This window comes from Strix uralensis, chromosome 4 (genome assembly GCF_047716275.1).
Source record: "Strix uralensis isolate ZFMK-TIS-50842 chromosome 4, bStrUra1, whole genome shotgun sequence".
NCBI classification, from domain to species: domain Eukaryota; kingdom Metazoa; phylum Chordata; class Aves; order Strigiformes; family Strigidae; genus Strix; species Strix uralensis.
The window spans coordinates 64,539,962-64,563,470 of record NC_133975.1 but is presented as its reverse complement, the minus strand read 5'-3'; the positions used below and the strand labels follow the sequence as shown (position 1 = coordinate 64,563,470).

At 42.3% G+C, this 23,509-nt stretch overlaps 1 protein-coding gene across 1 annotated transcript in view; it reads right to left on the bottom strand.

The window, feature by feature from the left end:
- Window positions 1–336: 336 nt before the first annotated feature.
- The window catches only part of ANTXR2 (ANTXR cell adhesion molecule 2), a 121,475-nt gene continuing 98,302 nt past the window's right edge, over window positions 337–23,509 (bottom strand). Inside the window, exon 17 of the mRNA XM_074866991.1 lies at window positions 337–2,225. Coding sequence (XP_074723092.1) covers window positions 2,187–2,225 — 39 coding nt within the window. The 3' untranslated portion in view covers window positions 337–2,186. The remainder of the gene's footprint in view (window positions 2,226–23,509) is intronic.

Genomic DNA, 23,509 nt, shown 5'->3' with positions numbered 1-23,509 from the left:
AAACGTCCCCAACCAACAGCCAGTGGTATCAAAGCTGCAATTTTGCGAGGTACGGGAGCGACAAGCTGTCTCTGTGGACACTTGGTTGTTCTGTTTACGTGACTGATGCTACGTACTGTACGAGCTGGTGACAGGTTCTCAATAGGTGTGGAACAGTTGGGAGCCCCTGAGTTAGGCTCTGGCAGGCTTTGTCGGCACGCCACGCGGGGCCACAGGAAGATGGGCTATCTTTGGAAGCCAGTATCGAGGGTGACCGTGTAGCTGGCAAAATGAAGGGTAAGTTGTGAGAAGAGGATGGGAGGCTAGGGGGGAGGAGAAGAAGAAGGAAATAATCACTGAAACTTAGATAATAATTTTATTTATAGTCTGCTGTGCACACATGGCTGTTGATGATGAGGCTACCAGTGGCATAAATAAACTCAAGCAAAAGATGTAAGCGAGTGGATATATGTAAAGGCTTCTTTGGGCAGTGCCACGAATTTGGACATCAACCAAGAGAATTATTTATGTCCTTTGCAATTTCAATGAAGAGCACAAAGGAGATAATTAGACCAGGATGCTTCGCATTGCTCTTTCCATCTTGCACACATTCATGCCCACCAAATGTGAAATGTTCGCCTTTTCCCCTCCAACGTGATGGTTGTTGAACTTATTTTTAGTGTCATTTGATAAGCCTCCCTGCTCGCAGAGAGACATCCCACTGACCCAGCCACTGGTCATTGTCTATACCAGTTCCCATCAAAGCGGGCGCGCTTTGTCAGGTTTCGACTCGAATATCCATTTTGCATCTGAAGTACAGTATCGAAAGTGACTGGATCATTTGAGCCTTTTTCTTCAGCTGCTCCCTCCTTCCTCCCCCACAGTGTTTCCGCTCACGCTAACATAATTTGGCATCGTCGACGTGACACGACACTGGTTTTTCTAAAAAATTATAATACATACATTGTCAATGTTTTGTGATGGCCGACGCTCCTGTAAATTTAATTTCTAAATTGATGGAAGGAGGTCTTTTTCCACTGCTGAATCTTAACCAATGCTCGGTGCCCCCTCGAAAACCGAGTAATGCACATACAGTAATAGGTCATTCAATGTCAAAAGGCATAAAAAAGATGAGCAAAATCTTCACAGGCTGCTGCTTGCTGTTGCCTTTAATTATATTAATTAAACTTTGAAATTCTCATGCAAAGAGAGTTGCTGGCTTGTGACGCTGAAGAGCCCTTGGAGATTTGGGGGGGAAAAAAAACCCTGAGATACCAGCTTAGTGGCTACTGCTTTTTTTAATCTAAAAAAAAAAAAAAAATACATAAGCCTACGACTGCTAGGTATGTTTATAGATGATGATGTTTTATGCGCTACTGAACTCTGAATGCAGGAAAGGGGAAAAAACCACCAGCCACAGTGTCAAGGTCTTGAAGCATCAGTCCCTCAAACTCTGCTCAAGATCTCTAGTTACAGGCTGTCTTCCCGTGGAATAACGCTCTATTAATTTTCTTCCCGTCCTGGGTGCATAATGAAAGAAAGGTGTCTTCAAAAACTAAAGGGCAAAGTCTTGCTTTGCTACCAGTACCTTGAGGCATCCTGTCTACATTTTGTCATGCGTGTGCACTTTTCAGTGTTAGAATGACAAGATTTCCAGTCAGAAGGTTCCCGTAAGGCACGATGCGATGGGAGACTCGCAAGGGTTTTGTGATCTGACATCGCTGTAAGGCACTCAACTCTTGCGCTTGCTTAGCCTGGTGGGAATTTTTATCCTCCGCCTTTGGCTAGTAGTCCCTGTTTAAATAACACGTGCCATCTCTGCATCTGAGAAACTTTGCATCTCCGCTAAGAGCACATTATGTCCTGAGAATTTGTAGTCCTTAAAAAAACATAAAATAATAAAAATAGAAAAATGTTATCATCTTTGGTGTCTGTATTCTCCCTTTTGTGTTCTATAAAAGCACAGGCATGCAAGTCAATGCTTCTCCTCTTGTCACTGTTGCAAATCTCACAGAGTATCAACACACTGGGGTGAAACGCAGGAGCTTGGTACAGCAATGCTGGCTCCTGGGAGCGGAGAATGCAGAAACCTTCTGAGCTCGAGCTTGAAGGTGATCCAAGAAATGCGAGGAAGTGCTTGGTTCTCTCTGCTTGGTTGAAAAGTGGCAATGTGGCTGTCTTTCCTCCTGGTATCCTCTTCTCCTTCTCTACTGAGATTGAACTCGGGTGAAGTTGATACATCGGCCCTGAGGGGGGGAAGAAAGAGAAACTCTTATTGGTGGAGTAATACATGCAACCAAGACTTTCAAATGCTGAATATTAGATGCTAGAAGGCAGCTGTAATTTAAATTCAGATGTTTGTGAAAATAACATACCCATGAAAAACCTTTTAAGAATTAATGGAAATTACCCAGAGTGAGGCACTACATTTGACTTACAAATTTATGTTAGGAAAGCAGTGATGACACAGAAGACACATTTTGAACACTCAGGTCTTTTGTGAGGATAATTTACAAATTCTTGGTAACTGTAGTGAGCAAACTCAAACCTACCTAAACATGGTAAAGGAAGATCAGAGCAAAGACAGATACTTCCCACAGATCTCCCGCAAGCCAAATCCTCACACAGTGCAGCGCAGATAAATGTGACTGTTAGTTAGCAGAGCTGCTGATGATTAGAAACTGTATTTTATCAGCAATAACCCAAGCTCTGCATCTATAAACTCTGTTCTTATGTGCTTTAAAATTACTGTGCACCAAAAGGAAAAGCAGTTTCTCTTGGTGTCATACTTAAGTAAATACCATTTTCCCATAAATGGGCCCAGGTTAATCTTGACAGCTTTTGGTGTGGCTGAACAAAACAAATCCACTAGCAAAAATGATGACCCCTTTTTATTAATTTAGGATAAGCACTAAAAATTGATGGTGGCTTCTCAGAGCTTATTTAAATGCCCAAACTCCAAATTGAGCATCGGATCTTGAAGCAGGGTGTACTCTCAACAGAGCAGCTCCTCTCTTTAAACAGCTCTTCTGGGCACAGCAGCGATACCTTTCCTTTCTGTGATGGAAAAAGCCAGCTTACACTGTGCCTTTGTTCAGGACTTCTCCACTCAGAGAAAGTAATTCCCCAACGTATGATATGGAAGTACTGAGTATGAAAATGCCTGTGGTACAATTGGAATGCCAGCTGGTATTACATGTTTTGGCGTGAGGTTCTTCATTAATTACAAAGTCTCCGTTCGAGCGGGCCCTGTAACACAAAACCCCGCCCCAGATGGCCCGCAAGGAGCCTGTAAGGTGCCTCCCTCAGCCAGGGACCGCATCTGGGTCTGCAGTAGTCTGGTCTTAGCAGCCATCTCCAGGCAGTGGTGGGGGGTGGTCTTCAAAGGTACATAGGGGTGCAGGTTTCACGAGAGTTGCGTAAAAAGTCTCCTCAAAAGGAAAAAAGATGAGCATGTTTTCTTTTCTCTGTCCCCTTCAATTCCTACTTGAGGACTTTGAAATTGCTGTGTCTATGAAGCAGTTTGTAGGAGAACTGTAAAAGATGATGCCAAGTTAACTGCGCTAGTTTTGGAACAGGCAGCTGTGCTTACGCTTTGAATCCTGATTTCTTTTTAAAGATGCATGGTTGGGGGAAAATTACTGTTTTCTTCTTAAACCTAGGAGATTATGGAATTATCAGATGAAATTAGGACTGAATTTCATATTTCTTTTGTTTATTTATTTTGATCTAAATGTTTTACCGGTTAGCAGGGAGGGTGATTGCACACAGTGTTATTTTGGCATTACTCAAGCAAGTCTCAGCTGGCACCTGCCCCTGACTAGCACGAAAGGGGTGGCTTTCTGATCAAGGGATTTTTTTCCTAATGCTCTTATAATTATTCTACTTCTGTCAACTATATAATAAATATAAAACTGGTGAATAGGTGGGTACAGTAATCATAGTAACTTCTAGCTGCTACCGTCTGTATTATAAATGCAGAAAAGATGCAGAATGCTCAACTGGGAGTGCAAAGAGATTCCTTTAAGGGGAAAGTATAATAGGCCTGGACAACATTATGCACCCTTCCTTTTGCTTGTTTTGTTCGTTGTTGTGTTGGTTTGTTTTTTTTTTTTAAGCATATCAAAAAGAATTCTGTGGTGGAAGCAAAGTATTTCTGGAGCATAAAATCTAGAAATGTCGTGCAACTCAAGCACTTCTGACGACAGAGCTAATGTTAAATAAACACTGACAGCAAGGATGTTTACATCCAAGTTAATGCCACAATGGAAAAACAAGACTCTGCAAAACATTAGCAGAAAAGAGGTAATGCAGGAATTGCAGTAGTTCCTAGCTGATGTGATTAATATTACAATTTACCCATCAACACAGGTTTTCTGCATTTGTTTGTAGCCTTCTCTCCATTCTTTAAAGATAGTTACCAGCGCATGAATTTGTATGAATTTTGGGCAAGTGATTTGACTATTATTAATTTTTGTGTTTGCATTCAGTTTGCATTTAGAAGGTGATTTAGTGGCCCAACACTTTACCTGAGTTCTGAAATAATCACTGGAATCAAAAATAAGTTCTTCGAGGTCTGACTGCATGAAGGCAGTAAGTGCAGTGCGTTAAGAGGGGCTCAGTGTGTTTTTAGCTCAAGAATGGCATTACTGAACTATATAACAAATGTCATTAAAGGGGCAAACTAGACCCTTAGTTCTAAGGAAGATGGTGTTCTTTGGCCCTAGGAAGGGTTTCCAGTTGAAGAGCCGTGTACAGAAAATTAGGAAGAACTTCCACCTTGAAATTTTGTTACCAAAGACAGCATGGGTTTCCACCTCTGCCTTTGCTGGGATCCTACCAGGTAGCACAAATGTAACTGTCACGACAAATCCACTGTGAGCTGCCCCAGTTGTGAGGGCTGAACTGCTCTGCAGTTAAAGCTGCTCCCTCTGCTCCATCCTGGCCACTCAGGGGCAAGGCAGGGACGTGGCAGCTCTGTAGCACTGGGCCCTGCTCTGCTGGCCAGGTGCCTTCTTCTAAGTGCCCTGCAATTTTGGAGTGTCCACTGTCTTCTAAAGGATGACCATGAGTGGTAGATGATTTTTGAACAATATAAGGGGGGAACTGAGGAGGAAAGGGAACATAAACCTATTCCAAAATAAATCTGGAAATTGTAAAGCCTTAAAATAAAGTTTAGAAATGATATCTGAAGAGTCACAAGACATAGCTTTCACTAGAATTAAGAAAAAGACATTCTGTTTGGTTCCAAACATACCTTCTTTGTAGAAGCTCCTGTGATACTCATTTTTTTCCTTTCTACCTGAGGTAGAGTCACTTCCACTCTGAACCTACCCATAGTTTAGTGAGTATAATTGATATATGATCAGATAGTGCTGTAATTTCTGCGAATTTCTGTACTGGCAACTTTGACTACTTTTTCCTATTTAAGAAAACTGGAGGATAAGAGATTTCAAATGAAAACAAAGCTTTCCATATAAGAAGCCATTTTTTATGTACAATGTGATGCTCACAGGACAGAGCTGAAATCAGGATGTTGGAAAATACATTGGAAGTGCTAATTAATGAGAAGGTCAGGAACACGGTAGTGTCATTAACAGAACAGCAAATACTGCACGCCGGCATAGTAAGGAATAGCTTTTATATTTAGGTAATGGGATGTGACAAGGTGCCTGGTTTCACGATACCTACACATGAAATGCATTGAGCAGTAGCTTTCAAGGCAACATAAAGGGCTTTGAGCTCCCACCATGCTTACAATTTAAGTCTAACTTGCACATTTGCCATATATATCTTTCATACTACTATTTCTTAGCAAAAATACATACATGTATATCAGTGAGCCTCTCTCTTGGTCTGCTTGCCACAGTTTTTTTCATGTACACAACTCTCTCCCCTAAATGCTGGCTTAGAGGGGTCTTCCTTCCAGGACAAGTGGTTCCAGACACAGCAGGGACAGAGGAGAGCCTTAAATGAGCAATTACCATTATGGTTCCCCACTCATCTCCCATGGTCTCTGCTCCCAACCTCCTTACTCGAGGACTCGTAGGGGAGTAAGAAGAAAAAGAAGGAACTGTTTGGTCAGCCAAACACCTGATCATGTAACCCATCCAACAGGCAGACAAAAAGCACCAAAGAAATACCAGCTGTCAAAACACTGTCAATATCTGACAATAATAGATAATAACAAATGCACTGTACATAGTTTAAGTGAGATTTTAAACCATTCACATTGTAGATGGACAAACTGAAGTAGGCAGATGAAAGACTAATTTTCAGTTATTAAGGATTTATCACTCCAGATCAAACCAATATGAACTGTAGGTTTTCATCAACTAGAAAACCAGGTTGTATGTGATATAACCAATATCACTGTCTTCGTGCAAGTTGGTTTTGAGAAAAAGATGCATATTTGTGTAAGTTGTTCCTCCAAATTAATTCAAAACTTCCTATGTAGTGATATCTATTTCATTATTTCATAGATCATAGTGGTATCTATTTCATTATTAGAACAAGCTTTTAGAAACAGAGTATTAAATTTTTCTTCAGATTGATCTGAACTTTACGAAAAGGACTATGTACTTAGATAGAAACACTATTTACAAAACACTGGACTCATCAGCCTGTTTTTGGTCTTCACCATTAAAACAGGCTTGTTCTATGTAACTAATTACATCGGTGAATTACCATCCTAGCAGCACTGCCATGATACACTAGTTTGGTGAGTTAATGTTACGCTCCTGTCCCCATATGCAATTAAACCATCAATACAACCAATTTGAAATCAGATTTATCATGCCTTGTAAATCACTGGATCATAAACCTTAACAATACCAACATGTAGTCAGTATAAAATTGAACTGAATTAGTGGTTTAGGACTAGAGTAATTAAAAAATTAGTTATGCAAGCATTCTGTGATCTTCATGTGGAATATGGGAGTTGTCTCCATGCACTAGATTCAATAGAAAAAAACCCCACTCTTAACTCTCAACAATGCACCACAGGTACTGCAGGAGAAGAATATGGCAGGTATTTAACAAAAAAAAAAAAAAAAAAAAGAGGAAAGAGATCGATGGCAAGGGTTTTTACCTAAGAAATATTTTTATATTAGATCAAAAGCCCTTTCTTAAATTGTTGAATGTCTTACTGAATTTAAGCTACAGGACAACCAAGATAAAGTTCTTGCAGGGCACAAAATCTTAAGGGAAGTGGATGCTCCCACTGAACTGCAGATTAGAGCCTCACATGGCAATGCACCCCCCCCCCGCCCCCACCGAAAAAAGGCACCAAGAAGTGCCTGCAGAAACAACTTTGTTTCCTCCTCCAGTGTGACCTCCTGGAGCCTGTACAGCTCTGCTGGAACAGTGCACCGGGCGTGTGGAGGAGGATACCTTTTGGACTGCGCTCTGATAGAAGCCTGGAACTCAGCTGTTGATGTTGGCTGTTGGTGTGAAAAGCACTTTATTTGTATGTGTGCATGTGTGAGCAAACGTGCGCCGCCTTCCTGCAATCTGTAATGTAGATCTGTAATGTAATACTGGGCTCTTTGGTGGGGGAAACTACACAGGCTCCTCTAGAGCCAAGCCTGCTTCCTGCACAGCCAGAGCTGGCCTTCCCTGTTCAAAGTGTTGTACAAATATTCACCATGTAGCTCCTGTGTGATCTAGAGAGTAAATTAGGTGTTTTTTTCAAACTGAACTACAGACTTTCTGCTCTTTCAGTTACAAGCTGCAAACATGTACTGTCATAAAACTTTATGTCCTGGTCACCCATTTAAAACTGTCTATTGAGATGGGTTTTTTCCCCTCCCCTCAAGTACCACAGTTAGAGGACACAGTCCTCAGCAAAAAGTTTCAAAATGTGCAGGGGTGAGAACGAGAGGCAGCACTGTGCTGGAGATGACTAATAAATTTTGCTAGATCTTTCCAAACTGAAATAAATGAAAGACAACAAAGGTCTAATAGTAGATTTAAAATGAGTAGCAAGATAACTGGCCATCACAGAAGTGGTGTGTATTGTGTTTGTTGAGATGAATGCACGAGTCCCTTACTGAGGTTGCAGGCTGGGAAAGCTCCTCCCCCTCCCTTTCCCCCACACCACGGTATTAGGTGGCACGGCACTGCAGGGTGGGCACGGGCTGGGTGGGAGCTGGGTGCTAGTTCCATAGCTGCCTGCTTGGCTGGGGAGAGTTTTATTGCCTTGCAACGTGTCAGAGTGTAACTTTTTCTGTTATTAAGTACCATCTGGAGTGCCTAGAGCTTTCTGAGAAGCATCTTTTTTAGTATATGACATATATGCACAGGAGAGACAAATACACAGATACGGATATATGGGCTCTGTACTTGGTATCTCAGATGTGGACTGGGTTGCCAAAACAGTGACAGCAGTCCTCACAGTACTACCTCTGAAGCTGAAATTTGGCAGTAGAAATGTTCCTCTTTCTTTTCCTGCATATAGACTTTTTGTACTCACATGTCAAATACTATACTAATCAATACCTTCTGAACCTAAGGGCCTTGCTGCATGGAAAGGACTTTTCCAAAATGAGTATTTAATCATGGGTTGGATAACAAATGCTTTAAGTTTTCTGGTTTGCTCTCCTTTATTGTGTCGTGTAATCGCCTAAAAGGATGCAATTAAAGGAAGTCAGGTTCACTATATAAAACCGTGAACCCAGCATCAACTTCTGGATGCCATCACAAGGGTCCTGGTGAGATGTGATCTCCTTTGAGGCTGTGAATCCTTCATCACAGCCTTCCTCCAAATGCTACTGAGCTGACAGGCTCAGGCTACCTATGAACTGTAACCAGTATGACATGGAAAGTTTGAAGGGACAGAATATCCTCAACTTGGAACAGGACTTCAAATCATTCACTTGGCATTTAAGTAGCTGGCTGCTGCTGGGTAGTCACTGGTCTCATGAGGTAGCTTTTAACATACTGCCTTCACCCCACTGCCTCTGGCTACTGTTTCCTTTGGTATGTTTGGCCTCTCTTGTAGTATTCTTCAGTAATTCAGAAAGGGCAGGTGAAACAGCCTGTGAAATCAAGGAGGGCGGAGATGTCATGGGACAGTATCCAGCCACCCAGCCTATGATGCACTGTCTGTTCTCAAGTTCTTTGTCACTCAACCATACCTTGTTCCTTGCATGTGATTTTATTTCTTTAACATGCTGACTAATTGTATATGTAGGAAAAGGTTCCCTGTACACTGCTGAATTGTTCAGCATCCAACTTAGGACTGATAAGAACAACTGCATTTTTCCAGAGGAGCACTTACAGCTCTGTTTTGTCCAGAACAGTTGTGTTACTCCCCATAATATACAATGTCATAAAAGATTGGCTCATTTTGGCCTTGGAGGATCTGGAACCTCCACTGTCTGTCGCTGACATACCAACAGAAGCTGAGAATCTACCCCCCGCTGCAGTGTCCCCATAAAGAGAACGTACCCTTTTGGGATTTGTCATTTATATGGCACGCGTGAGCTCTCTGCCCTCCAGCCCAGTTGATCAGTGCCCACATAACCGTGAGGAAGGTGAGGACTTTAGAATAATGTCACTCCTGAGACATGTATTTAGCGATGTCATTCATGTTGGCCCTGTCTTCACAGCATTATCAGAGCATCTTTCACCTCTGTGATCGGTGCATCCCTCTTAGCCCAGCTTTGTCACTCCCCAAGGAGCTGTATTCTCACGACAGCTTTCCACAACAGTCTGCCGAGACTGCTGGTGCAGTTTGAATCAGCAGATGAGAATCTGGTTTACCTGATTCTATTTCTTCTTACACTCATTTTCCCTGTGGCCCAGCCTGCAGTTTGCCTCTCTATAAGGAATCACAGTTAAGACCATAGGGTTCTTCCCTGTAGCGCTTTCAGTAAAGGACAGGACTGTGTAAACCTTTTCTTCTTTGCTAATGCAAAGGAACAGGCAATTTCCTGCTTTCCAAACCTCTTTAGAATCATTATCTCCCCGTACAGAGCTTACTGGGGATAAGGACTCCTACAAATGCTCCTGACCTGCACACTCATCTGCAGTTGTAACAATAAAAGGACCTTTTAAATAAAATGGTCAGCGATTCATGCTGAGATGCCAGCACTGGCAGCACCTTCCTCAAAGTCCTGTAAGAGCTGAACAGCAGTGGGTGTTTCCTTACTGAAAAATCCCACTACTTCCCTCAGCAGAGCCTCATACAAGAGTGCAAGAGGACAGCAGCTTGCACCCACAGGCCTATGTCGGGCTCAGGAGCCAAACCCTGCTGTCTTACAGCCTTTGGAAAGGGCTATCGGTGGTCTTCCCTCACTGTAGCTGGCAAAAGCAACATTAACTAGAGCTAGTGTCACCTTGCCCCCATCTCCTGGGCATTAAAATTCTACTGGCATTAACACCCGTGTGCTTCTTTACTAGCTCCCCCGCTTGGGATGTACTTCACTGCTATAACCGTTATAATATTACACTTGCCTCATAAATATCCGTTGACAAGCTGGAGCATATAACTGAAGTTAAGTTTAAATATTTTTTTAAAGATAGCTGATTTATATGTTTACTTTGGAGAGGGGTTGCTAACCCACCCGTGTCCTCTGCAGCTCTAAGCAGCATTCAGAGATTTAAACTGGCATCTCTCTCACACTTGCTCTTTGTCCCTGACAATCAGGTAATCCCTTGTCTCAGAGACCCGAGAAGCTCAGAACATTACAAGAATTTGGAACTGGCTTTACACTTGTGCTAACAGAAACCTGCGTGCTCCGTTGCCAAGCTCTTAGCATTCAAACCTCATCTCTGCAGATGTGCGTTGTTACCAGCATGTTTATTTTATATAAAGCAAAACCATTTTAAGTTTCCTGTCCTTGTATATGTCACACTATTGCCCACAGAAGACCATGCACAACAGGTTTCAGTGGCTGCGTGCTCACCAACTGCCATCCTAACACAGTGCCATTAGGCAGCCACACAAGTTGCGAGTGAAGAAGCACCTGGGAAAAGATGACTTGCAGTGCTATACACTGCTGGAAGTATCATTTTTCACAGAATAAACCAGCAATGAATCTCTTTAGAGGAACAATCCTGAACTGGCGTTGTTGCTCCAGAACCCATCACTACTGATGCAGACATCAGGATCATTTCCTCCAATGATCAGGATCATTTCCTCCAAAGGAGGCTTTTTCCCCCAAATTATGTAAATTGATGGCTGAAACATCACTGACAGAGATGAGGTAAGCTCTGAACCCCAAGAACAACACTGGATGGGCTCAAAACCCTCCTAAAGTAACAACAACATAATAAAAAGAAACAAATTACAGATGAATGGTGCTATATATATTTAGCCAAGAAGGATTTTTTTTTCACTCTAGCAATTTTTGCCAGTAATTTAAGTGGAAAGGCATATAACTTGTTTATTATCCTCATATTTATGCAATATAGCCTCTTTAGCATGTGCGCATAAACCTCATGATCTTTCCAGACAATCTAGTGGTCCTGTAGGTCAACCTTCACAAGTCACATAATCTGAATTTCAAGAACAGTAGTTTCACAATGAAAACTGGCATCATCTACCTCAAAAAGGCTGCTTTGAGGAGAATGTGCCAGCACAATTACAGGTACCTCAGTAGCTGAGTCTGACTTCACAGCCACTTTCATCCCTTGGTCCTGCTTTAGTTGTAGGCAAGTAAAGTGAACGTGGCGTAAAGTGCAGAAAAGGAGGACAGAACTAATTTCTTTTAAAAGATAGTTCCTGTCTTTCTGCACCAAATAAATACTGTATTTTAGAGTATAGGCCAACAAAACAAAACTGCCAGTAATAGAGTCAAAACAGGTATTTTAAAGATGCTGTCTAAATAGATAAAATGTGTAATGGATGGCCAAGAGTCTGTGGCTGCTGTGTCAGACAAGTATTTCTTCCAGGAAAATATTCAGCTCAGTTGTAGCTACCTGCCTCAAACTTTTACCTTAATGTAAATATTATGCAGTAAGTATTATTTTGTGAAGAGAAACCATGTGGGTATCTTAAACCCATTTATTTATGTGTTATATCCGACATAGCCCTGATTCATCAGTTCACTACTGTTGAAGAAAGTTGCTAAATTCTGGCTTGTTGTTTTTTCAAGTGCCTGTGATTTAGGTGTGCATTTTGGTAAATCTTGTGTTGAAATGGTTTGCTAAATGTTTGGAGCAAACATTCACTGATGCAGAGCAAGCGTGCATGTATAAAATGCTGCTGTTGTCATCTGGCAGGGCTTGGTATCCACTTCGTACAGACTTTGCTTAGATGTAAATGAAAATACTTGGTACATTGCAGTGAGGAGTTGAGGGGTATTATCTGTAGTATTTTTAGTACACTGGCGGCTTTGAGAAAATGCTATTAAGAACAGCTTTTCACCCTACTAATAACGCTTATTTTGTAACTGGACATATGGACATTTCGGCACAGTTGCTACAGCGAACAAAATCTTCAAGTACATGTTTACCAGTGGTGTAACCTTGTGAAACCCAGGACTGAAGGGATTTTGTAGCTCAATATGCTATGTGGCACTGAAAGCAGTACTTCTGCCAAGACTCCCGGTACTTGAGAGCACAGATGTGGGGGGCTAGACTTTCAACACTGTTTTCCCACCTTTGAAATTCCAAGTAACTTCTGAAGAGTAATTTGAAAAGCTCTATCCACACCGAACTCCTGCTAATGCAGTCAAACACAAGCGCATGGGCACCGTACAGCTCCTCGCCTGCATGTGCGCAGACCTGCGGTCTGTGGGGCTGCTCAGAAATGGAGGGAGCGCAAGAGCTACAGTTATTCTTATCATCTGTACTCCCCTTGTGTCTCAGTGCCACTCACTCTGTCATTTATATACCAGGGAGGCAGCTCTTGCCCTGACTGTTTTTCAGAGAAGGGCAAGAGGGTGAGAGGATTGCAGAGGTATGCAGGCAGCCATGGAAGGGAAAGGAAACAAGTGCTCAACAAGCGTGAGCATTTGCTGTCCTGCCTAGACAGGTTTTGGTAATGAAGAAGGGAGGGATTTATCTTCCCTTGCCAAGTTTTCTGTGACTGCTTTATTCAGCAGTTCTCCAAATAAACTACTGCCTTGAAAAAGAGTGGTTTTGACAAGCTGCCTCTCCTGTGAGTTGGCCTTCCAGGTCTAGGAGAAGAGAGCGCGACGAGCTGCTGAGCCAGTTGTGTGGGCCTTAGGGGAGAATAAAACTGTATGCATTTGTAGCATCTGCTTCAAAAGGAGGTTGTGGCAAATATTTTATTCAGCAGAGCTGGAGGTCTCCTGTCTCTAGAGGGCAGGAGTTTGTTGTTTTCCTCATACAAGGCAAGCATTGCTTATGCAAGAGGAAAGGATGTGGAAATGGCCTGGAGAGTCCCTGTTTTTCTACCACAGATTCTTTGGAGCGAGGGCCCCAGCGCGCTCTCCATCTGACCCCTTGGCAGTAAGCCTCCCTCACTTGCAGCGCTTCTGCCTCTGTGAAAATACACCATGGCCTGGCAAGGTTTGACCCTTCTTTCCTGAAGGACACATTCTTGTTTTCCCATTGCAAACGCCTGCCAATGGAGGGCTCTTCTCCTTCAGATCTAATTATGCCTTGGAAGGCAGATCAAACTTGTTCTCAGTGCCAGAGGGAAAGTGATCTCTGCGCTGGCGGCCATCCCAGCACACACCTAACCCAGAGCTGACACTCGCTCACGTGGATGCGATAAGCAGGACGTTTCTTCTCCCGTCATTCCCAGAGTGATACGCTGAGCTGTCACTGGGAGAGCTCCCCCTCCTCGAGTGAGAAACCAGAGGGGTGGGTTTTTAACACTCATTTCCAGGTGAAGCTTTGAGAGCTCTTCCTTAATTTCCACAGTACATATGCATCACTGCGGCAGGGTGGGGGTGCTGAAGAACAGGAGAGATGTTTTCTATGAGAAGTGTCTTGGCTCTTTGAACTCTTCTAAAACTTTCTGGGAAGAATCCTTGTCAGGAGTAAGTATTACTGGGGATCCCATTTATGTTATGGGAGGACTTCAGCCAAACTGACAGCAGGCCTGATCTTTAGTGCCAAATGGTTTCCTCATGTTAGCATCCTAAATGACTCCTCGAGTCCTCTACATCTTTTTTAGGAAGAAAAGAAAGAGAATATGCTACTAGATGCATCACATTTCAAGCCTTGTAAAATCAGAAGCAGAGCCCAATTTTAAGCCCGCTACAACCAACAAAACCTGGCACTTTGGGGTCTTTTTCATCTAAAAAGGCAAAGGGTATCAGAAATTTACAGTTCCTAGAGATGGCATCTCTAAAGCAGAAGTCAAACATCTCCATTATTCTTCCTTCCTCCCCTCTGTGCAACTACTCAGAGTAAGAAGAATGCTATTTATCTTTCTCTGAAATCAGAGGTAACAACAGATAAACCATAACTGTCAGAAGAACCTTTCTCTTCAAACTCCTTTTCTCCTCCATCATGATCTCAACTCAGGAAATTCCCCCTCAAGCCTCTCCTAAAATCTCCTTCCTTTAGGAATACTTCCCAGCCTCCTTTTGCCAATCAGCTTCTCCAACCCAGGCTTTTCTGAAGAGATGTTGTCATCTTCAAATGGCTCATGCTCTACAGCTGTAAAGTCCCTAAGTCATCCAGAGGTCATGTTCTCAGCTTGTAACACAGCAAGAATATGGCATTCATACCCCAGCCTAAAGCCTGGTCCATTTGATTTTACACTATCTTGGCTGTCATATGATAATCACTTGTAAAAAGAGAAGTCACCCCAATTATATAGCATTTAGAATGCGATGTAAATTATTTTAAAATAATTATCACGCAATTATTATGAGGAAAAAATTCCACTTAAGAAATTCTGTGGGAAAATGTGACTCTCTTTGAAGATGTAGATAGTGTTTAAGTGGATTTTCTTAGGAGAAAAACTAGAACAACCCCAGCATGGCAGGAGGGTGCAGCTCCACCACAGCTCTGACCGCTGCTTGGAGAGGGCTCTGGAGATGGCAAGACAGAGCCACAGTAGGAACCTCGCTCTGCCACACGAATGCCTGCACACACTGCATGCAGCAGCCCTCTAGATGCCACTGTGATGCAGCTGTCACTGCACCAGCCAAAGCCTTTCCAGCAGTATCTGATAGCTGGATCCTTCACAGCGGTAATGAATTCAGCATTAATGACACTGACCACTGGGCCCAGTAGAGAATGTGGATGCCAAGCTGTTTCCCCACCCTTCAGCCCATCTCGGCTTTCCCGGTACAATAAGTACACGTCAACGAGTCAACTCTCCTTCCTACAGACAAAACCCTGCAGCACATCATTAGGCTTTTGTTTTAATTCAAATGGATTAGTAATCATAAACTTCACAGATATTTGGACATCCCTTTCCTCCCCCCACAAAAAAAACCTTCTCTGTTCATAGCAGTGTTAGAAGTGGCAGCTTTTTCCTCTACCTTGGACCATGGCCTAAATCCTTCCTGAAAGCCAAACCCTCACGTGACACCCTAATTAAAATGACCGCGGAATATATTTTCTCCTGTGGCCTGCTCCACATCTGATTTAGACCTTCTGGATTATGAGAGAAGAGAATCTATGAAGCTGTCTGATTTATGTTCATACACATCTCTGTCAGTCTGCCTTCCTCTCAGCTTGCAAAGATGTCTATTAATTGTATGTCAGGCATATTTCAAATGGTGCTAATTTATTGCTATTGTTGCTAGCATTAGCACTGGTCAAAGCCCTAGCCATTGACCCACAATTCACTGTACTCGGAGAACACAGAAGAAGGGATTGCTGCAACTGGTCCGTTAGAATAACAGGTGCTGATTTCTGATGCTAATAAATGGGGACAAAGATGAAATGCCAGTAGCCATTTCCGTATCTGTCTAGCATTTGAATTAGAAGTTGGTGCCTCTGTCCAGGAACACAAACTGTTGTGAGGGCTGCGTGTCTGGCCCCCTTGCATACAAAATTAAAGTTTAAACTCTCATTTGGGCTTTATAGACCACAGAAGAGACATGTCAACATGTTTCTTTCCCACAGAGACATGCTGCTAGGAGTCGCAGTGCTCTGGTGAACTGTAGCTACTCGTAGCAGGCACAGATCAGAGCAGACTTCGAGTAACATAGCTCTCGTGTGATGGAAGATGAGGATCCATCAGTAGCCAGCAGAGGAAGAGAGGAGTGTAAGATTCTTCTTGGACAAGTTACTCCAGCAAGCAAGGCAGGGTGGGCAGCACATGCAGCAGGTTTCTGCAGTAATTCTTTGCCAAGAGGTCTGTAATTTAGGAAGATTTTTGTCCTGCATTATCTTGACAGCTAGCAGTACTCTCCTTATTTCCTACTAGCAAGGCATTTGCTAACAATTCACTTGGATGTACTTGTGTCACAGTTACCAGCTTCTGTTAATTTTTAGGCACTACTTCTGATCTCATGTCTTGCTGAAAATCAGGAATAGTTCCTTTAAAGTCAGCAGTGTAAAGCTCATGGAAATAAGATCAGAAGCTGGTCCTCAGATTGTATTATGACAGTGTGGTGTCTATCACGGGCTCCCTTTCAGGACTACCAAGCAGTTGGCCCGTCACAAGTGGTGCTGGCAGCCTCTAGGATGTGTGCACTGCAAAGACTGCTCAAGTCCTGCAGCAGTTGCACTCTTTTCCTTCCTTGTGGACTGGAGTATGTGGGCTGAAGTCTGTATTCTCTGAAATAATTTTTCCTCATTGGAAACCACTACTACAGATGTGCTTAGTGGAGATGCTAATATTCTCTAGAAGCTAGGAGAGGCGTCCCGTGGGGACACAGTCAAACTGCATTTATTCTCTTCCCTGCACATTTTTTCTAAGTGTACATTACCAGCTACTACTGGGAAAAGGATTTGGTATGGGTCTTTTTATGCTCTGAATCCTGAGGAAGGATAGGGTGTTTATGGTCTACAGAGCTACCCACATGGGATTTGCTTCTGTTGCTGCCCAGACACTGTTTAGATCTTATAAACACCTCTGCACTGCCCACCTTTCCTCTCAGAAGCTCTCCCAAGAAACATGGGGGAAAGGGTACTCAGTGCTGGATTTTGTTCAGTTTTTCAGTTTCCACCTTTCCCTTTCTCCCTTCTTTTACTTTGATCAGTGTAATTTGTATAATGAGTTTGGGTTTTGATGAGGCTTTATTATTACACATGCCCAGAGATCTTGGTATTAAGTGCATTTTATAAATTAATAAATAAATATGCTCATTTGTTGTAGAATTTCTATTGTTGATTTGGGAACAGTAAGCTCTTGCAAATCTCAGCTTTCACCTTGCCAATCACTGTATTCCTGTAAGTGCACTGCAGTTACTTGGAACCTTTTCTGGGTTGGTGTTGGCATCCTTTTGCTAGATTACATTTATGCATTAGTACCATCTGTGCCTGCTGTACCTTCTGTGAGTTAGCCCTGGCCAAATGACTGGCATTTATCTGGAAGTGCAGTGAAAAAAAAAAAAAAAGAAAGAAAGAAAGAAAGAAAAAGAAAGGGGGGGAAGGAGGAAGAGAGTAAGGATGGTACCTAGAGCTTTGTGCTTGCTGCTGGATCTAATGGGTCTCAGGGAGGAAGACACGCTAGTGAGCACAAACACCTGCAGTGATGTCCCTCGTTTCAACTGCTGATGAAATCTGCCATGTCCTTTCTGAGTCTTTCTCTCTAAATAAGAGCTGCTTCATCCTGTCATGGTATTCAAATAAATTCTCCCTCTCCTTGTGTTCTAAAGGAAAGACAAACTGGCAAGACTTAAGAGAAGTAACTACTGCAGTCTGAGGGACAGTTTTGGATTGGTGATGGTCTTTTTCCATGGCATCTTTGTTTTAGTTTGATCAGAGGGAGTTTGGACCGAGTGATGCCTTTAATCTGTCACCTAATATTGAAAGTTATTTCGATATTGATTCTATAAGGGAATGCAGATGTCACCATGCTGGGTTTATCATTTTGTTTTCTATTCAGAGTCATCTGCTGGTCAAAAAAACTTAGATGTGAAATAGCTTCTTATGGATTCTTTCCTATAAATAAAGGGAGAGGTGAGCATTTTCTTCCGTTACTGGTTTTTAAATGTCTGTCGTCTTGTTTGTCATAATAAACAAAAGTGCTCCCTGTTGAAAGTCAGAGAGTACTGGTAAACAGCAGCCTAATAGCCTTCTTTGAGGATTCCTGAGAAATCAAAGCTTTTTTCAGAGGCTGCAGCTTTACTACTACCCATCTTATGCCAGCAAGCAATACGCCACTGCCGTGCTTTCATAGTCAGTCAAAGACCAGAGCCAGTCTCCCCCTCCCACCTCATCCTGCCTTGACTTCCTTCTCCCCACTGCCTGCCTAGGCTGAGGTAGCTTCAAGAGAAGGGCCTCTGAACTGTACATCTCTGTGTATCTGTGAGACTAGGAAAGTTTTAATGCTAACACAGGGAAGGGATTTCTGGCAAAGCCAATGAAAGCATCATGGTCCAGGTCTGTCTGCACCTGCCTCTGGACACAGACCAACAGGCAGCATGAAGAGCACCCTCCCAATTATTTAGAGTCTCTTCTTCCCCAGTGCAGCTACATCTGCATCATGTGGTAAATTGCTCCTAGCTCTGCAGCTCCCTCGTCCACATGAATAGAGCCTGGTCATTTAAGAGATTGTGAACTAAAAGCAAAGATTTCCTCATTCTACTATATTTGTGGTTTAAGACCAGTTTCATTGAACTCAAGAAAAGAACTTTTGTTCATACTCTTAGTTAACAGCAGTTCGGATCAATTTGTCCTAAATAGGTAGGTACAGAATACGAAGAGCAGATATAAATACAAATGAAAGAGTTCTTAAACTGAACATAACTGTCTGCTAAGAATTTAAAAGAGAATTATCTGGCTTAAAAATTACTTTAATTAATCAGTGCAATGTCAGTCTGTCAAGAAGAATAACATTCCTTACCCAGCCTAACCTACATTAGAGAAAGAGCACACAAGCTTCTGGCAGAAGGGCTAAGAAGCCACCTCTGAGCTGAACACAGTTCCTACTGAGGCTGATGAATCAAACGTTCTACTCCAAAGAAGGATTCATCTTTGTGTTTGTCTGGACAGTGCCAAAACTGATGGAACTCTCTCCTACTTGTAATGTGAGCATTCCCTGAAATTAGGATGACCTTACAGTAGACCCTCTCAGCACGAACAGATGTTGGAGTATCGACAGTTTTACTTGCGCACTGTTTGATGCACAGTCCATTCAGAGTGTATTTTTACTGAGACCTGATATTGCAGAGTAGAGCTTGTGATTTATATGTATACAGCATGTCTCCTTCAGGGACTTAGGTCCAATGCCAGTCCTTGCTGCTTAGCTGTTTCGCATTCATGGGGCAGGTGTCCTAGTGTGGGAATACAAGTTGCATCTTTTCACCAAAGATGCTCTTTGGTAAAGGCAGTTTATAGCTAAACTAATGGCATAATCGTAATTTGTATGGACTGCCTTTTGCTGTGGTATTTCTGTAGCACGAAGCACAAGGACTCTTGGTCTGCAAAAACAGGCTCTTGCCAGCAGCTCCACCAAGACAGGATCAACCTTCAGCAGCACTGGTGGCAGGTTCTGTAGGCAGTGGTACAGGAGGGAGGCACGTGGCTGGGCTCAGGCCTCTCGCCCACCCTGTGGGGCACTGGCCCCTGCCCACCTAGGCCAGCCTCAAACACGAGACGAAGGTCCACTCTGTGCTCGTGGAGCCCTTCCCTGGAGGGCATAGCGTGGGGAGCACAGCCCACCGATAACAGAGGAGTTATAAAAGCAACAGTGGCTGCTCTTGGTCTGTTGCATAAAGGTCAGTTTTTCAGACATGCTCTTACAGACATACTGAACTGATCTGTTCCTCAAAAATACTTGTTGGCATTCTCTTCTGTATGCTTTGTGCTGCCTTGAACACTCTTACTTCAGATTTACACCAGGAAATATGAGAAGAACTAGAGCTCATTTTATAAATATTTACATATAATAAATACCTTTTTTTGGTTTTGTTCTAAATGACCACTTTCACACTGCGGAATCTTTTCTACTAAGAATATGATATCTGGAATTCAAGATTTGCTTTTTCTTTCTTTCCATATGTTCTGTGTTAAACATATGCTATACTTTATATTTAAAAACTAGCAGCAGACTGGAAAAAATAGCCCACACCACAAAAATATGTTTGCTTCATTATCAAAAGCTTCTGGGGTTTTTGTTGGTTTTTTTTAACACATGAAGGGGGGGAAACACCCTTGAGGACAATTTCAGAATGTGAAACTAACTTTTAAGAGATGTGGAGAGAGTGAACATCTGGTTCTTCATTTGCAGCATATATAAGGCTCGTCAGAGCTTAGAGTTATACATTGCCATGTAGAGGTGGTGACTGAGTTGTCAGCTTTGTAATTAAGGAAGGAAGCCCCTCCACTTAATTTAGCAATTGGCCTTTGACTATTTGGATAATACTTAAACTGGCCTCTACTGAAAAACCACACTGATCCAAAGGAAAAATGACCAGCATCTGATACCTGTGTGGGTTCCTACCTTCTGACTAAAAAGACTTTCTCTCTTACTTCCCTGTCTGGAATTACACAGGGTTTTCCTGCTGATCTTCTGCTTATGCATATAGAAGTACCTACGGCTTACCTAGTACGGGCAGTGAGCAAAATGCATCACAGAACTGGGCATAGCTGAATGCCAGGTCTGTGTGCAGCATAGCCAGATCACAGTGACAGCAAGATGGGTGATCCATCTTGCAGTACTGAAATGTCAAGCAATGTGCTACCAATTGTTTTATATAAGCTCAGCCTGTGGTTTTGGGTTGGGTGCAGGACAGGGGACAATAACTACTTAATCACGAGCCAGATCAGCATCTGTATCCAGCCATGCCTGTATTCTGAGCCAGCCACCTCTGTCCCCGTGGCTGTGCAGCTTCACTGGTCTGGGAGGAGAAGAAGGGTTACCCAGGGGCCGGCTCCTGCTGGCATGGGGACAGTGGCGCTCTGGGGGATTTATAGAGCAGGGGTAGAGCTGGGAAGCTTCTCATCAGAACAACCACTGAGCCACTGACTACACTGCACCGTGAAGAATTGCATTGCCAAATCCTCTCCCTTCCACAAACAAGCTCTGCATCTTTGAGCTTTGCAGAGTTCCTCCACAGCACATGAAGGGTGAGCTCTGCCAGACGCTCGCAAACGTGTTCAGCGTGTGCAGGTGGAGGTGTGCTGCAAGCCCTGTGCTGCTGCAGGCCCCTGCGCTGCTGCAGCTGTGACAGGTCTCAAGGTAGTTCTCTACTCTGAGCTCACTCCTTTCTCCCCGCATTAAGAGACACTTAGAAATGTCAACAATAGAAGCAGAAAAAAGTTTTAAGGGATTTTGAAAGAAATTATAATCATCCTCATAGTCTATTTCAAGATTGCTGCCTACGATATTACATTTTTTTAATGGGTAAAAAGAAAATTAACAATCACCACAAAAAGATCCTTGTTTAAAACTAGGGAAATGGTACAGTATGTTTAAATCGAGCTAAGATTTAAAAAGCCTGTGATAAATCTAATTGGTGAATTTAGGAAAGGAAATGGGGTTTGTCATTTGTTATATAAAAATAAAGTTATGTGGTTGTTGCTATGGTGACACCTTGTTTATTATACAGCAGAGTAAACTGTGAAAATTTGCTGCCTGCGAGTACTTCAAAGTACGTGCTTTTTTCCCCCCATTGTTTTAGGTCTTTTTCATGAATGTTTAATTTGCTGTTTGGAAGGGGAGGAGGAAATGCCCAGTCATCCTCTAGCTAGGTATGAATATTTTAAACTTTATGAAATCACTGGTAATTTAGAACTTGTCTCTGAAATTACCTGGTAAATGACCACAGCAACATTTAGAAGTAAAAAGCAATGAGGTGTGCACAATTACCTTCTAAAGCTGGAGACACACACATACTTAAGCATGAATTTAATTATAATACGGGTAGATTGGTGCCTTTTTTAAATCGTATCATTGATGAGGATGACAGCTATTTCTAGTTGAAACCATAATAAAAGCCTACACTGTTAAATTACAAACTTACAAATAAAAATTTTCTTGCAAAATAAAATAATAGGTTTAATTATTGCAATTAGTTGCATATTTCAAATTATATTTTCAAACAAGTGTAGTTAAATTACTAAAGATAGCTTTGTGAACCATCTTAAAATGGCTTACATGTATTTAGCTGCAGTTAGTAAAGGGCTAATTTAAACTAAATGATTTTTAAAATTTTAAAATGACCCAGGCATGTTGATAAGGGATCTTGTACCAGTTGTAATAGAATTTAATCAAGACAGTCTATCACTTCCATATGTAACGCCTTACTGAAAGAAATAGCCCTATCAAGCCCACTTTGCTTGTCTAAAAATCTTTGCTTATAATTATACCATGGCAAACCATCCGAGGTTTCAGTTTGTGAATTACATGTAGCATACAAGTACAAAAAATTTAAGATCTGCTATTGTCACTTAAGGCCAGATTAAGAAAACACACTGTTAGCATTATTCCTTACTGGATGAGAACTATACATCTTGGTCTACAGCTGAATACTAGTATATAATCTTACTTGCTGTAAGAGACAAATTAACAGCCCAGATTTTTGCTCCTGTAATCTTTAAAGCTGTAAACTCTGAGAACGGTATGAACAAAGTACTTCAGCTAAACTGAATAGAAGCTGCCATCTATGAGGTGGGTTTTTTCCTTGACTGATCCTGTTAAAATCAACAGGGCTACATTAAGACACTATTAACATAGGAAGGTGTATAAAATATTGTCAGTGTCATAGAACACTTCATTAAAACATGTGAAATGTAAAGATACAGGAAAATTTTGTTAGGAAATACATCCATAAAATCTATCCAAACAATCAAAAAAAAAATACCCACCAAAAAACCCAAACCAAAAACTGACATGAGAAGTTGGGATGTGGTCAATCTCTGTATTGAATCAAATCTGATTTCAAAGTGAAGTCTTTTTAAAATTAACAGTCTTTCTGCAGTGCTTGCAACCCAACTATCACAGCCATTATAAATTAATGCTAAAGATGCCAAAAGGTCCCTTAAGTAGGAAATGTCAACATGCAAATGTTAAGCAAGAGATTTACAGAACTTAGTCCCTCTGAAATGCTTCACATCCCGTAAACCCCATTGAAAATCTCAGTCCTATTGCACTGAAATAGCCAGATTCGCTAGTGGAAGAACATTCTCCTTCAGACTAGACTGAATTTATAGGGACAGCCGCTTCTCTTCCACATGTGCCTGTGGGACAGAGTGTGTCCATGGAGCTTGGCGCACACACTCCGATATAAAACCAGGTTGGAGCTGGACTGGAATCACTCTCACCCCTCTCACCTCCCTTTCCCTTCATGTGAAGGTACAGCAGAGGTCTCAGATCAGCACGCGGTGGTACATACCATATGTGCTGCAATACCTATGCACAAGAGGATGAGTTAAGGACAGAGTGTCAGCCTTAATTGGAGTAAGCTGTCAGACCAGAGATGGGCTCACATGTTTGAAAGTCTGCCACTTGGACATTAACACAGCCACATGCCAGAGC